Source organism: Phaethon aethereus (assembly GCF_964289735.1).
Source record: "Phaethon aethereus genome assembly, chromosome: 6".
NCBI lineage: Eukaryota > Metazoa > Chordata > Aves > Phaethontiformes > Phaethontidae > Phaethon > Phaethon aethereus.
Genome location: NC_138580.1, coordinates 21,996,271 through 22,011,809, shown reverse-complemented (window position 1 = coordinate 22,011,809; position 15,539 = coordinate 21,996,271). Strand labels below are relative to the sequence as shown.

General features: G+C 41.5%; 1 protein-coding gene across 1 annotated transcript in view; it reads left to right on the top strand.

Moving 5' to 3' along the window:
- Positions 1 to 1,380: 1,380 nt before the first annotated feature.
- Positions 1,381 to 15,539, top strand: part of STK39 (serine/threonine kinase 39) — a gene marked incomplete at its 3' end in the record, with an annotated part of 102,428 nt that continues 88,269 nt past the window's right edge. The window contains exon 1 of the mRNA XM_082001864.1: positions 1,381 to 1,885. Within this exon, the coding sequence (XP_081857990.1) occupies positions 1,776 to 1,885 (110 nt within the window). The 5' untranslated portion in view covers positions 1,381 to 1,775. The remainder of the gene's footprint in view (positions 1,886 to 15,539) is intronic.

The following is a 15,539-nucleotide window of genomic DNA, read 5'->3' as shown; positions in this document are numbered from 1 at the left end:
AAAACGAGATTGAGAGGAACCATTAGCTTAGCACAAAAATGTGTGATATTTTTTTCTACTACTAGGAGCCTCTATACTTGAGCTTAGCTGTTCCCTGTGAGAAAATGGAAGTTCAGTGAACAAATCATTCCATGTTTGCAAGTTGCTGATACACCTTCTGATGAAATGTTAAACAGTCGTGGGGAGTTTATTCTTCCTTCAGCTTTCTCAGCAACACAGCAAAACAGAAGTAATTTGCTTTCCTTTTTGGAATAACCTTCTATTAACTGAAAGTCTTTACTGAATAAGCTGTACAAAAAAGTTTAGTTGTTAGACAAGGGTTATCCTGAACTGAACGAGGACTGAATAAAGTATCTAACAGGTTGTGTTATGTACAGCTTTTTATGACTTTACATTACACTTCATCATACTTCCTAACAATGTATGAGATTCAGTTCTGCTTTTAATCAGTGCTGACTTTGAAAGCTTTCCTGCTCACATATTTTTATTATTAGTTCTAATTACCTTAAATTCCTGCTGTAGTATGAAGTGAGATTTCAAAAACTATGAAAATTCTTCCAGATCTCTGTAAATCTTAAAATACAAAGCATTCAAAGTAAAGTGAGACTGTAGACTGCACAAATAGCTATTTTCTTAATTATTTCATAGCAAGTAAGAATCCTGCTTGTATTATACAAACACTGACACTACTAAGAAGGTAGAGAGGAAAAAAAAATCTGTACTAATATTAACAAGCAGAGTTTCATCTAACCACAGATTTCTTTAAATCTCACTTTGTATAACGGGAAGCAGTAGAGAAGTTTAATTGTGTTTCTTGTCTTGAATATGTGTTTAAATCACATGGTTCTGGTTAGCCAAGGGGAACATTTCTCGACTGCGCACAGTGGTGACATGAGCTGAGGCAGCATCCACACTGAGGTGATGTGGCAGGGCTCTGCTACCCTCCCTGGAGGGGGCCACTCATGTCAAGCGGTGACTTAACCACTTTGCAGGACTGGGGCCCTCAGTGCTGGTGAAAACAAATGTGTGCGTTTTTTCACGTCCTCAAATTTAAATCTAAGTCATCTTCCAGCGGTAGCGCTCTCGGCAGCAACACTCGTACGCTTGAGAGCTGTGCTCCAGCGATGCCCGTGTGCTTGTGTTAACGGCCGAACAGGTGCTTTCCAGCACCCCCGCCGTGAGGGGCGGCTGCCACCAGGCCCTTCCCCGGCCGCCGCGCTCAGCCCCGCGGGTCCGGCGGGGGGCCTGGGGCTCCGCTGGCAGGGCCGCGGCCTGCGCGGGTGCAGCCCACCGCCCTTGACAGGACCTCGCAGCGCTTCCAGCCGCGGAGCGCCTCGCACGGAGCCGCGGGATGAGGGTAGAAGGAAGATGGCCGGGGGTGCAGCCGGCCGGCAGGCAGGTTACGAGGCGCGGGGGGAGGCGGCGAGCCCCCGGGGTTAGCGGGGCCGCTCCCCTCGCCTCCCACGGGGCGCCCGCGCTGCTCCCTCAGGCGGAGGCGCGTGAAGGGGGGCGACCACCGCGCTTTGTCGGCGCCGCGCACCGAGACCGGCCGGGGGCCGCCGCGGTGCCAACCGCCGCGCTCCCTCTCCCCTCAGCGGCGCGGGGCGAGCGGCCGCGGCCGGCGGCGGCGCCCGCCTCTGCCTCCTCCCCCTCGGTGCCCTGCCTCCTCCCTCCGTCGGGCGGCCGGCTGCGCGGGGAGGGCGGGCGGCCGAAAGGTGTTGCTGGAAGGGAAGTTTGAAGAAGGTCGCCGGGTGCCTGGGCGCTTCGGTAGCATCATGGCGGAGCAGGGCGAGTCGCCGGTCCACGTCCAGCAGCCCCAGCCGGCGCCGGCCGCCGGCTGGCCCATCTGCAGGGATGCCTACGAGCTGCAGGAGGTTATCGGTCAGTGGAGCGGGAGAGCGGAGAGGGCGGTGGGGGGTACGGCGGGGCGGAGGCAGGGGATGCCGCGGCGGCTGGCCGGCCCCGGGCCTACCGGCGTTCATCCTCCCGCAGGCTGGGGCTCGTTCACTGCGGCGGGCGCGCCCGGCACTGCAGTGGCGCCGCCGCCGGCTGCTGCAAACTTTATCCGCCCGGCAGCGGGCGGGCGGCGCGGCCCCGGGGGGCGGCGGCTCCTTCTAGAACCCGCCGCGCCCCGCCCGGTGCGGCCCGGCCCGGCGCAGGGTGCCGCCGCCCCGCTGTGCATCCTCACCCACCACCTCGGTGGCTGCCGGAGTCCTGACCTGCTGGTTTGCACGGGGACCCCGGCAGCGCTGCAAAGGCGCTCTCTGTGCTTTGTGTATGTGTATGTATGTATGTGTGTATCTGCCTGCTGCCTGCGGGTGCGCACATGTGCATGCATCAGCTTAGATTACTCTGCATTTTTCCGGTGGTTTCATGGGGGTGGTAAATCTCACCCCTAGAACTGCTGTTATCCTGGTGGCTTCCTTTTAAATTGTTTTAAATACGTATTTTTAAACCCTTTCCTCCATCAATGTTTAATCTTGCCCCCATCTCCTCGTGCCCCTCGGCCCAGCTCCCCGTGCCCGCCGGTGGCACGTAAGGCCAGCGGGGGATTACAGCTTCGCTTCACCCCAGCTGACCTGCTCTTGTCCTGGTTTGCCGTGTGAGATTTAACCTGTCTGCCGCCCCCCTCCCCACGGCCCTGTAGGTAAGGGGGCTTCCTGGTAGCGCGCTTCAGCGCCTTGTTCACGTGTCCAGCTAATGCGGATCAGATGTGTTCAGTCTCCAACCCCTGTATTTGGATTGGGTTATTTTGACTTGTACTGTGTGAAAAGGTGACTTGTTAACAGTATGTGTGATGGAAAATTTTTCATGTCCTGACCTAGATGTTGCTTGTTGCTAATGAACTGCTGCGTGAAAACTTGCTTTTGTTTGTATGTAACACTTTTAATCTCCAGCAAATACTGCAGATGGCAAAGGCCAGCTCTAAAACTGTGATTGCCGTTCCTTATGAATGAGGCCACTTAAATTAAAAAAATCCATGAGCCTTGCCTGCTCATGCTGTTGGTTATCTTCAGTATTACACACCAATTGCTAATTCTTGTCAGACTGGTGACAACCAGATCTACATGTTATTGATCTGGGTTGCAAGTTGTGTGTACTGAGCTTTGTCATTAAGCTTTTTATTTTCCATAGGCAGAAACAAAATAGTTGAGAAAAGTACTTCTTCCTTAAAATGAGATTGCTTTCTGTTGACCCAGGTGGTGCCTTTGTGTTTCTGTTTGCACTTCCTAGGCTGAGAAAAGGGATTAAGGAGGGATGAGGGTTCAGGTGTTCAGGTCCCTGGCGGTGGCTGGCCTGGACCAGACTGGCACTCAGCATCAAGTGAGTGCTGCCAGTGTGGGCTCCTCTGTGGGTGTGGGTTTCCTGGCCAGAGGACTTTGCCTTTTTCGGTCTGGGCAATGGATCTAAATTAGCCAAGTGGAAGTGATTCTTGTAGCATAAGATATGTCTTTACTGAGGATTAAATCCCTCTTCTAAGGTAAAAAAAGGCCTCCAAGGTGTTGGATTAATCCTTGTCTAGGATGTGACATGAGTCATATCAGTTATTTAAATAGTAATTTTTTTCTGTTGCAGTACCTGTAGAATGCCTGGGTGAGAGTTCCATTTAGAAACTTCTTTCCACTTAAAAGGTTGAATCTTTTGATATGTAAAATGTGTTTCTAAATATTTATATATAAGCGTACATCCATTGTACAGGTGGATGCTAAATTGGAATAGCAAATGCCTGTCTGTAGAGAAACTTTATTGCTTGTTACCTACTGGTGCTATTAAATGCTGATATTACGTCTTTAACTAAAGTGAATTCCTAGTGAGGAAATTGAGGTCAGGTTATATTGAATCAGATTCTTGGACACACCAAACTTGTCTGACTTCAGTTGTACTTTCACTAAGCTCAGGTTGCTTACATGACTTTCTCTTAAACTTGCAGAGATTTTTTTTGTACCACTTGACTGAAAAATCTTGTGTTTAGGCAAATATGCCTTTTTTCATTAACACCTTGTATTTGTTGTCTTAATTTATAGGAGACCCACTCTGAGATTAAATTCAGTCTTGGTACTTTAAAAAAATAGTAAAAAACCAAACCAACACACCCCACCCTGCTTCCTCCAAAAAAAGCCCCCTTATAAGTTCTATGCATTTGACCAAATTTGGGCATAATTCTGGAGATGTTGGATGAATGGTGTTGCTTTTAATGAACCTAGTGAGGGACTCTTAAAGCATCTTTTTTTTTTTTTTAATATACTTGAGGGAGGGGAGAATGATACAGTCTGAACTTGGTTCAGCAGCAATTTGTATTGCTTTGCATCGGCCATGCCAGGGTTAACTGCATTGTGAATGTGAGTAGTTACCGCTTGCTGAAACAGAGCCCTTGCCTCTGGAAAGCACTACTCTCCCTGAGGAGCTAGGCAAGGTCTTCAGGGATGGGTACAGTTACAACAGCCCTTTGCCAGTTAAATGAGAAAAATAACAATATATTGAAGCACCTTTGTGGGCTTTGCAGGAGGAAAGGTACGCAGGATGAGGTACACCCTCACAACAGTTCCCAACAGAATAGGCTTTTTATCGTATGTTAATTAAAACACAGATGCAGAATGTGTTTTAGGGAGCATTTAAAAATTTTTGTGATGATCATAAAAAGAAAATCATTTAGTCATGTGGGCTTAGCAGGTTGAGGAGGTTCTGCTCTTTTTCTGTGTGAGAACAGGAACTTTTGTTATTGCTGATCTGTGTCTAGCCAAATGCTATTTTGAAAACCAAGGCCACATGCTACAGATTTCAAATGATATAGCTTTTTTCCCTTCTCTGTTTCTTCCTTCGTGATGGTTGGGAGATTCAAGTGCCTGTTAAAAAGAAAATGCTGGCTTTAAGGAGTTCTTCTTATGAGATGGTATTCCATGTTTGCTTTAGTTTTAAGGTGGCTAGCCAGTTCTTTGTAAACTCTTGGTGTGTGGTTTCATGATACATTTAATCTGCTCTAACAGGCAGCTGTTGAAAGGATCGCATTGATCTGACAGAGTACTAGTTCTTCTGCTGGGTTAGTTTTCTGTCGCATCAGGTTCCCCGTTTGAATTGCTGCGTGGCTGCGTGATTGATAGATCTGATGCAAGGAAGAGGCTCTTCCTGTTAATGCCTACATACAAATCTTTTCTGGAGCAGGAAGAAACTGTTCCGATTGCTGTCTGTAAATGTGTAGGTTAGAGGGATAAGAGAAGAGGAATTCTTACATGAATTCAGACTGATACAGGCTGTCCATAGATGTATCCATCTGGAAGCTAGAAGGGAATTCCTAACTTAGGACAGGAGGATCCAAAGGAACCTTCCAGTAGGAGTTACAGTGATAAGAACTGTAATTGCTACTAAGGGAGATCCAGATTTAATTTAGTGAAGACCTAGGAGATCTCTTTCTAGGATTTTAATGCATTAAAGTTAAAATGTGCAATCGATTTAATGTATGTGCTGGGTTGTTTTTTGTAAGCTGGATATGACTTAGATTTAAAAAAAAAGTGCTAATAAAAGCAATACTATGAGAGATGTTCTTTGGGTTTATACCTAAGTATTCCGAATAAAATAAATTCAGAGAAATCTATTTCAGTTATGTCACTTACGTATATGAGGTTTTTTCCTCCTCAGAAGGAATAGAAATCTTCACAGAACAAATGTTTAAATGATAATCAACATAAAAACCTGAAAACTGTATAGTGTTAAAATTGTATTTGTACCTTTCAAATAGTAATGAAGCTTCCATCACATGGGTGAGACAAAGCAGCATTAAGTCTAGGTTGGTTTTGTGTTTATTTTTTGTGTTTTGGTTTGGATTTTTTGTTGTTTTGTTTTTAAAAAGGTCTCTTAAATTTATATGAACAAGTTGCTTTGCCTTCTTTTTGGAAAAATACATTGGAGTTGATGCTCTGCTAGATGTAACTTAATGTTTGTCCGCCTGCGTTGACAGCTGTGGAAGGAAGATTCTGTTACGGAGAAGCAGCGGATTATGTCGCGATTAGGCTAGGTGCTACCTTTCCTTATAAAATTATATTTTCATCTCTTCTGCTGCAGCTGACTCGGAAAATTAATTTGGCTAGAAAACAGCCAAAATTAATTGGAAAATAAAGGGTTACAGCTCTGTGATGGATTGTCTGTCTTGACTGCAACTCCTTAAAAAAGTTACCTTAGTTGAACTGAGGTTTTCATCTAGTTTTGCCTTTCTAACTTTGAGCTCAAAAGTATCTTGTGGTTTGTTGCCTCATAAAGCGCAATGTTGCGAAGTCAAATGTGTTGGGATTTTGAGTAGAACAGGTTACCATTCGAGACTGTTCTGCTGATTTTATAGTTCTTATTGTAAGTCTGTGAGCCACTCTGGTGTTAATGGCGCTGGGGTCTTTGTTGGTGTTTCTATGGAATGTTACTTATTTATTTTTTTTTCCCCTGCTGCATGTGGTTTGCTAATAGCTCTTTGTCTGACAGAGAATAGACTCTCCTGTATTTGTTGTTATCAGAGATCTTTGACTCTATAGGGAGATATCTAATTATAATGCCCAGAAACTGATGTTCAAGCCTGTAAGCATGGTATATGCTGTTTTGAAAAGCCTCTGTGTAGTTAGAGGTAAAATTAAAGTTCTGTGTTGTTCTATTAATCAGGTGCTTGTGTCTCATTCACACTTTCCAAAATTTCTTACCCCTGTGCTTAATCAGGATTATTTTTTTTTTTTTTTGAGTGGAAGAAAGCTGTTTAAGGGCTTTCTTTTGCAGTAGTTTTTATATATATGCTGCAAATTAGATTGGACTGTACTCAGTGAAATACCACACTGTAGCAACTAAAGCAGTGGTAAACTTTGATATTTGCTCTTGCAGAAATTTATTTCCAAAACCCCTGTAATTCTTGCATAAGAAGCTGCATAATTTGATAAGTAATACTTAACACCACCTAAGATCTTTATACTAAAACTTTATGTAAAAAGAAAATGTGCCTACCTTAATTCTCCTCCAAATCGAATTCTATTTTTTACCAATCTTAGAAGTTACCACAGCAGCCAAACCGTATTGTACATGCAGATATTAAATATAGCCTTTGTAACAGTAATCATAACTTCAACTCTTCCTGTCAAGCTACAGATGTATTATTTTGTAAATTAAAATTTTACATTTTGGGAAATAATTGGCCAAGATTTTCTCTTAGCTAATAATGATTTGAAGGAACTGTAGAAATGTTAAATCCCCATTTAGTATTTTTGTAAGGGGTGGCTTTTAATTCAGTTGTCAGACTAAAGATGGTCATGGTGCAATTTAAAAATACCTTGTAGAACACTCATAGTGCTGTGCTGCTAATGAGGCTGGGCAGAACTCATAGCTGTTAATTATTCACCTTGTCTCCGCATGATAGTGTTGGGGAAGGGAGCTCTGTCTTGGCTTTTTTTGAATGAAAATGAACTTTCTGCATTAGAAGTACCCAGGCTGGAGACAAGGCTGTAGTTTTCATTACTTCTAAGAGGTTAGGCTTTGTAAGTGACTCAGTGATCAAACTTTGTTATATAATTTAGTGCCTTCAAAAAAAAATTTAACTCTTGCAATTGTAATTCAGACTTGTGAGGAAGAAGATTAATTATATTTTACAAGAACCTGAATGTCGTGAAAATAAAGAAAATCATGCATAACTTGCTTTGGGTTTGTCACAATTGCAAATAACCAGCAAATAAAGCTCATTTTAAAGGTAATTTGTTAACTGGAAGGGTAAAGGAGCACATAATCAACACATCAGGCAGTTGGCTGGTGCTATGTAATGATAATTTACAGAAAGTATGGTATACTTTCCTGTTCTTGGACCCTGCCTGCCTCCTTTATGCTTGGCCCCCTGTCCCTATGCTTTCTCTCTCCCCCCTCATCCAAATTCTTCCTACAGATAAGGGTCCAAAACCTCTGAGACCTGGAAGGTCCTGGCTCCACAGGAGTTGCCTGAGTGCTAGAAGAGGAGCAGTTCTGCTGGTGAGCGTGTGGAAATTTGAGGGGATTGCATGATTTTGATTCTAACTAAGCCTTACAACAGCAAGGCTTTGCATCTTCAAAGTGGGACCACTACTTTGTGACCAGCATTGTGAAGGTACTTTGATAGCAGGGGCCAGGTTCAGACCTGGGAGAGCGACTTAGGTTGGGTCATATGTTGCTCTGAAACAACATTAGAACTGTTTTACTTTTTTTTTTTTTCCCCCCCTCTCAGTGAAGAATCACTTTCCCTTAGGTCAGAGACCAGTTGTTTTTTTTTCCAGAATCTGCTTGTCAAATGGACATTCTCTTTGTTAAATCTAAACAAACCCACATCTGTTCTGACTGGCTTGAGGGACAAAACCAGTGAGCTCTCCATGCAAAGGAGATGTGAGTGGCTGATATAGTGGCTACATGTGTAGGCCATATTTCATTTTTGTATGACCCTTTTGGTTCTCTCTCTCTCTCCCCCTTTCCTCCCTTCCAAAATAACCCAGAACTGTAAGGAGCAGTAGATAGAAGCAGGTGTTATTTCCAGTAATAATAGCAATTCTTGGCATTTAAAGAATGGACCTTAAAAATCAAGTAAAGTTAGTTATTCTCATTAACTTCTTGGGTTTGCTGAAGTCACTGAGATACTGCTGAGCAGCAGCAGCAGCGGAGCAATCTGCTTGCAGAACTTGGAAGACAAATATGTCACTAGGAAATGTACTGCTGCCCAAAATTAAAAGTGAGATTTTAAAAAATTTTTTTTTCCCCTAAAGGAAATTACAATTGACAGAAGTTGATACTGCTTACCCTGTGTAAATAAATAATTAGCTCTTTTGAATGAGTGGATTTTTACTTTTTTTCTGCCTTTTGCCACACAGCCTTGCTCGTAGGATGAAATCCTGACAACTCTGCTAGATTTCACTATTTCTTGCTGAGTTTGAAGGTCTTTGGGTGTGCATGAGCGTCACATGTGGGTGCAAGCTTGTGGGTGCAAGAGCGTTATCATCCAGCAGTGGCAGAATGAATCAATGCTGGTACGAAATCCTTGAGAGAAGAATTTGCTTTAAAACTTTTCTTTTTCCTTCTTATATCAGTCTCTATATGCACTGTACTAGGTTCTGTGTGGTTGTGCAATCAACTCCATAATGGAAGCAACCAGTACATGATGAATGCTTGTCTCTTGTCTTCTTTCGTGGGGTTTGGCTGCTGTGCTCCTCCCTTGTCTACCCTAGGGTTGTGCGGTGGCTCTTCCTCCTGTCATCTGCTTCCTCCTCCACAGTGCTTCTGGCTGGAGACCATGCTGTGGTATTTAACACACGGCTGGGGGGACTAGAAGTGCTAAACTAAAAAGATGTGGAGAAAAAAAAACAAAACAAAAAACAAAGCAAAAAAACAAAACAAAAAAACCCCAAAACCAAAAACAACACCCCCCCCAAAAAAACTGGGACAGAAAACATGGTAATGAGGAAAACAGGGAGAGCAGACAGGGAGAAACAAGCAATCATGTGGTACCTGACAGTGCTGAAGGAACCTAATTTTACCTGAAACTGCTGTCAAGTCAGAGTTACTATATGAGGGTTGGTTGCCTTTCAGGAGAGAATAGATAGTTGGGGGATGGCAGTGAAGGGGAAGAAGCTTAATTTTCATGGAGAAGTGTGCATGCCTCGTGGCATTTAGGTTGGCTTCAGTTGACTGTTGATTGTTTTGTAGACGTTTTTGATGTCAGTGGTGAAATGCTGACAATGCTGATGAACATGGTGGGTTTTTAAAGAGTCCCTCTGAACAATTCCCAGGTGCGATTTTCCAGGGTTGCTGTTCGTGGCAGTTCTGCAGCTTGCTCCCAAGAGAAGCTCAGTGAAAAGTTTGAACAGTGTTGTTTGGCTGTTAACCGAAGGATTAAGTTTGTGGCATTGATGGAGTTAATATCCCCAGTCCTTTGCTCCTAGGTATTGACTAGGTATGTGACTTTACTCAACAGTTTGGTGAAACCCCAGTATGATAAATTAGCTGTCTCCATTAATCCTTTGTCTTTATGTTTAACAATTTCGGAATAGTTTTACTAGCCTAATTATTCCTGTGGATGTCTAACTGCCTCAGGGGTATCCTGATCAGAAGTAAAAATATAGGTGAAACTTGAGGATGTCCTATAAGGCTGATGTAATGATTATGTTACATAGCTTTTAAGCTGCTCTATGCTACCACACTTAAGGAGAAATGAGGACTAGGTTGAAAATTGGAAGGTTTTCTGTGTTCCTAGTCATGCTTTCAGAAGTAGTGTGAATTTAAAGGTCTCGAAGGTGAAGATCAATGTTGAATGTCTGGGGATTTTCTTAATAGGAACAAATTATTATAGGTGCAAGCAAACTATGTGCCAGGTATACCTGCTTCAGGGTAGTGGTACAAAAATAGTTAATTTAACAGACCAGAAAAATGTTGTGTATTTACTTGGTTTCTCTTGTAGGAGTAATATGGACAAGATCATGCGCTTGAGCTATTGCTTTAGACTTCTGGGAAGAAACATATTCAGATGGATCACAACTCAGTGTTAAAGTTGCTTTTCCCTTCTCACTTCTTTGGTTTGAAGACATTTTATTACCTGCACTGAATTTAAACTTATAATTTATTCCTGTTTGTGTCTTGTGCTTCCAGCCACTGAGCCACTTCAGACTAGTAATAGGAATTTCATTAGAATTAGATTAGAATCACTTGATGAAAATTTAATGATATGATTGCATTTCTACTGCTCCAACTCTTCCATTGCTTCATGAGAAGCAGGGTGAGAACTAAGTAAGTTTTTGCTTGTAGTGTGTGGCCATTGTGGACTCAAATTCTAGTAGGCATGTTCTGTTGGGGTGAACTAGCTGAAGATGCTTTATAACTCAACACTGAAGTATTAATTAGAGATCTTCATAACAGTGCAGTAGCAATACTGCCTTTGTTTTGGTAGATTGCTGTTCTTCATTCTCTGAAAAGAATGATGCGCTATGTGGTGACATCCGGAAGACTTGGAAAATATTGCATTCATGGTATTAGAATTGTTCCAAGTGTTTGCTTTCAAACTAAATGAGAAACAATAAAATATGCCAACTAAATCAACACCAGCATTTGTTTATAGTGCTACTTCAGAAATGACAGTAATCCTCTTTTAACAGCTTTCTTCTAGGCAGGAAATCTGGTTCCACATAGCAAATATTCAATTTATCCTGCTTGTATAAGGTGAAGTGAACTTAAGCAGAGTTCTGTGGAGCTCAGATGATACCCTGGTAAGGTAACTTTTGGTCCCACAGTGAATACCAGATATCAAGTTCTCATGTGGTTATGTAGAGCCATTTCCACTGTGGGATTTACCTTCCAGATAGCAGGATTTGTATGTATATTGAATAATGGTTTCTGTATTGATGATGAAACAACAGGGAGAATGAAATGATCACAATGCATGTTTCTTTCCTGAAAATATTTTAACTAAAAATTAGATCTTGCCATTTATCTTAAGGGAAAAAAAAATCTGTCCATGTAACAGTGTATTTAAAGATTATAGTAGAACATACGGTAGGAAAGGGGTTTTGCTTTTTTTTTTTTTTTTGCATTTTATTAGGAAGAACTGGTGGTGTGTTAGAGGAGTGCTGGAGAAAGACATTTCCTTACATCTGTGAACTTGGAAGGAAAAGATTTGTTTCTGAGGCAGGGTCATACACCTATATTTGGTATGATAAGATGCCATTGTTGTGGTAGAGTATGATTCAAATTAACTGCTAGATTAACTTTTTCCTTTCTTAATACAAAAAGGTGATTTATTTTGAACTTTTTTTCCTTATAGATCTTTGTTGTGTAGACAGCTGTAGCTCAAAATAGCAGTTTCTTCCAGATATGTTATTCAGAGAATGTTACTGTAGGGCTTTTCTTGGTGGTGGCTGTATGAGGTTTGGACAGGCACGTAAGATGGACATGGGAAACAGTAGAAACCTTAGCCCTGCTGCTTGTGTTTCAGCTTGGACAAGCTAAACCTGTTCAGGGAATCTCTCTTAAGAGAGATTTTCCTCAGCTTTGTACTTGAGGTGTGAGCCTGCAAAACTTCATCATATCTGTGGCCACAAAGATGATTAAAGTACTAGAGCATTTTTCGTTTGAGGCTGAGAGCTGGGACTATGCACTCTGGCAAAAAGAAGGCTCAGGAGGATCTTACCAATATGTATAAATACTTGATGGGAAGGAATGAAGAAGAAGGAGCCAGACTCTTCTCAGTAGTGCCCACAGACAGGACAAGAGGCAATGGACATAAATTAAAAATGATGAATCTCAATCTTCACACATGAAAACTTTGAGGATGATCAAATGCTAGAACAAGTTGCCTGGGGAGGTTGTGGAGTCTCCATCTGTGGAGATTCTCAAAACCTTATTGGGCAACCTGCTTTAGCTAACCCTGTTGGAACAGGGGGATTGGACTAGATGATCTCTAGAGGACATTTTCAACCTAAATGATTCTGTGATTCCATGGTTTGAAACAATTTTTGGTGGTATCTTTATGTTAAACAGAAGAAAAATACTTGGTTGGGGCTTTGTTCTTTCAAAGAACATCTTAAATTTAGGAAGAATTTAGACTCTGACAAAAGTGTCCCTGCTAACAGAAAGGCAGATTTGGAGAATATTTGTGGATTACAAATTGGTTTCGCGTTGGAATTTCGATATTTGTGTCTACATCTGTAAGTTTGTGGTGAAATGGGAGCAAATAAGGGGCATGAATCAGTTAATGTTGAGGCCTCTACAATGTATTTGGCTTTGGAGTTCTACTTCGAACAAGATGTACATGAGTTCCTTGGATCAACCATCCTAGCTGTCCTTGTTTTTTGAAAATATCCAAAGACCGGCCTGAACCATTGCACCTTTCAGGGTTAGAGTATGTTTCTGCTGGAGCAGAACTTCCAGCTCAGGTTCTTCCAAAAGGAATTTATTTTGCACACACAAGAACCACTCTGCAAAGCAAACTAAAGCTCTGTGAGGAAGATCAAGGAGAGGGTATTCACTTCAAAACCACCCTGTTTGCTCTAAACTGAAATGCAAATGTACAGGCAACCAAATTCTACTAAGTGCAGGTTGGTGCTCTTTTTTTGAATTTCCCTTTAAGTTCAATTACTTTATCCTCTGTTGCTTATTCCTCAATTTTTTCTACTCTTTTGTAATTTTTAACTTCTCTTGTGTCTGATGGGAGGCTTTGCCCTTGAGTAAGAACTGCATCCTGGTACATGTATTTCTGAATTGCATTATTAGTCTTTTTAATACTTCAAGTATTACTGTTAAGATTTTCCTGTGAAACTCTTGTGTTCACTCTAGGATAAACTCTAGACTTTTGAAACAATAAATTTGGATACAAAATTTTTAAGGGAAGAATGATCTTGGCTTTCCCTTTCTCTTCTAGATAAGCTTCTTTGGTTTAAACTGAGATTTATTACCCGATATTCTTTTGTTGTGCAGCTGACTGAATGATAGGGAAATTTATTTTAGCAGCTTTTCAAACGAAAGTAGAAAAAAGCTACTTTTTGTGGTGCATGTGTTTGAGTGACGTGCTTATGCTTCTTCTGCTCAATGAAGGAAAAATTAAATGCCCTTGCTGGTATGCTTTCTGGAGGGCTAATTAGGTAGAGGGAGGATCTCTCATATTTCATGTGGAAACCCCCTCTTCTCCAAGAGCCCTGGAATTATGGTTTTTGGTTGTTTTTTTTTTCTTCTTTTGATAACAGATAGTTTGAAGTCTGTCATTTAAAAAAAAAAGTGTTTAAAAAAGTCTATTGTAAGCAATGATGTGAAAAATACACTTTTAGATTAACCTGGTAAGAACAAATTTATTATTCTCCCAATATGTGAGCAAAATTCATCTAGTTTTATCAAACCCTGTAAAAACAAAAAATGCGAAGACCTCTTACACATACTTCAGGGTTGTTTTTTCTGTGTAACACTGTATGAATGACAAGAAAAAGTTTAAACTAAAACCAGTTACATCATTTTTGTAGTCTTTGACCTAACCACAGCATATTAAAACAGCAAGAAACTGTCTGTTTTACACAGATGTTATTTTGTATGGCTTTTGGTTCTGTGAATTTGATTGCAAGTTTTTGGTAAAACTGTAAGTAAAAAAAAAAAAAAGAAAAATCGGAATAAAGAGGTTTACATTATTACCTGAAAATCTGACCTACATTGTGAGGATGAATGGATAACAACACAACAGACAATCCATTTTAGTGTTTGTAATAAATTCTTAAACGAAGTCGTATTCTTCAACTCTTTTTTATGCCTTTTGTTGGGAAAATGCAGAATGAATAGGGATTTGTTGGATTCATTCACGTCGAGTACAGTACATCCGCATTTCTCCTTATCACACGATGGCCCCAGTGTGATTGTACACCAGGAGCTGATTCCTGCCTGCAGCGTGCTGGCCGGGTGGCCGTGCAGCACAGCTGTGCTGCCGACTGTGCCGCAAGCGCAGCGGAAGCGTGGGTGAAAAAGCCTTCTGCAAGTTCTTTGGCTGCTACTTTGTCTGTTTTTTCTTCCCTAACAAATTTGCAGTATGAGTGAAGTTGGATTCTTTTGTGTTTCACAGGAAGCCAGCGCAAATCCGATTACAAAACTAATGTGAATTGGAGAAGAGCTCGGGTGCCTGAGAGCTCTTCTCCCTCCGCTGTCTTGTGAGCTAGTTTAACAGATAATCATACCTCTTACATATGTGCCATTATTACGGGTGTCTCAGTTCTTTGTTCTGGGCTTCTCAAGTGTCCTTTCAGAGAACCTTTACAGATGATCCACGCTCCTGCCAGCATATTCTTTTATGTAATCTAACCTAATGGCAACCTAACAGAGCAGATCTTCCCTTTTTTCCCCTAGGTGCTGGGCTCAAATGGGTTTATTTGGTTAGTTGTTTTTCATCATGCCCAAAGAAAAGTATTCCTTTAAATCTCTTTAAGTAATGGACTGTTATGTATAATGGTACTCATTGTTCAATGGTACACATATCTTCTAGACCATAAGTTTGGTGAATTCACAAGTTACCTTTATATACTGATATTAAAGGGGAGGCATTTTAGGTGTTCGTTAGGTGAGTACAGCTAAGCAACCTCTTTGCTCTGTGACCTGATACGTATTTTTTGGTGGCATTGAATTCCCAGTTCCTGTTCTGCAACTCTTGTAAATTATAGTAAAATTAATACTGAAATGGAATATAGTTTATTTTACTCTTACACATAATGCCTTGTTTCACTTTTTTCTTTTTAACAATGGCAGCTCATATGGAAGGTAATGTGATTGAGAGGAGAGATCATTCCAGGTATAGAACTTGACTTTTCACTGCTTTAGTTCATTAAGCTCTTAATTCCTTCATAATCGCAACCTTGGAGAAATGGTAGTGAAGGGAGCATAAGTGGCCTAGGTACATAAAGTGATGGTAAGATACCTCCAAGCAGGCCTGAAAGCCGTGGGACTTGTGAGGAAAACATAGATTCTGTGAACTGGAAGAGAGATACTTTGTTTACATTTGATGCCCATTCAAATTGATATATTGTAGGTTTTAAGTAGCATATTTTAGG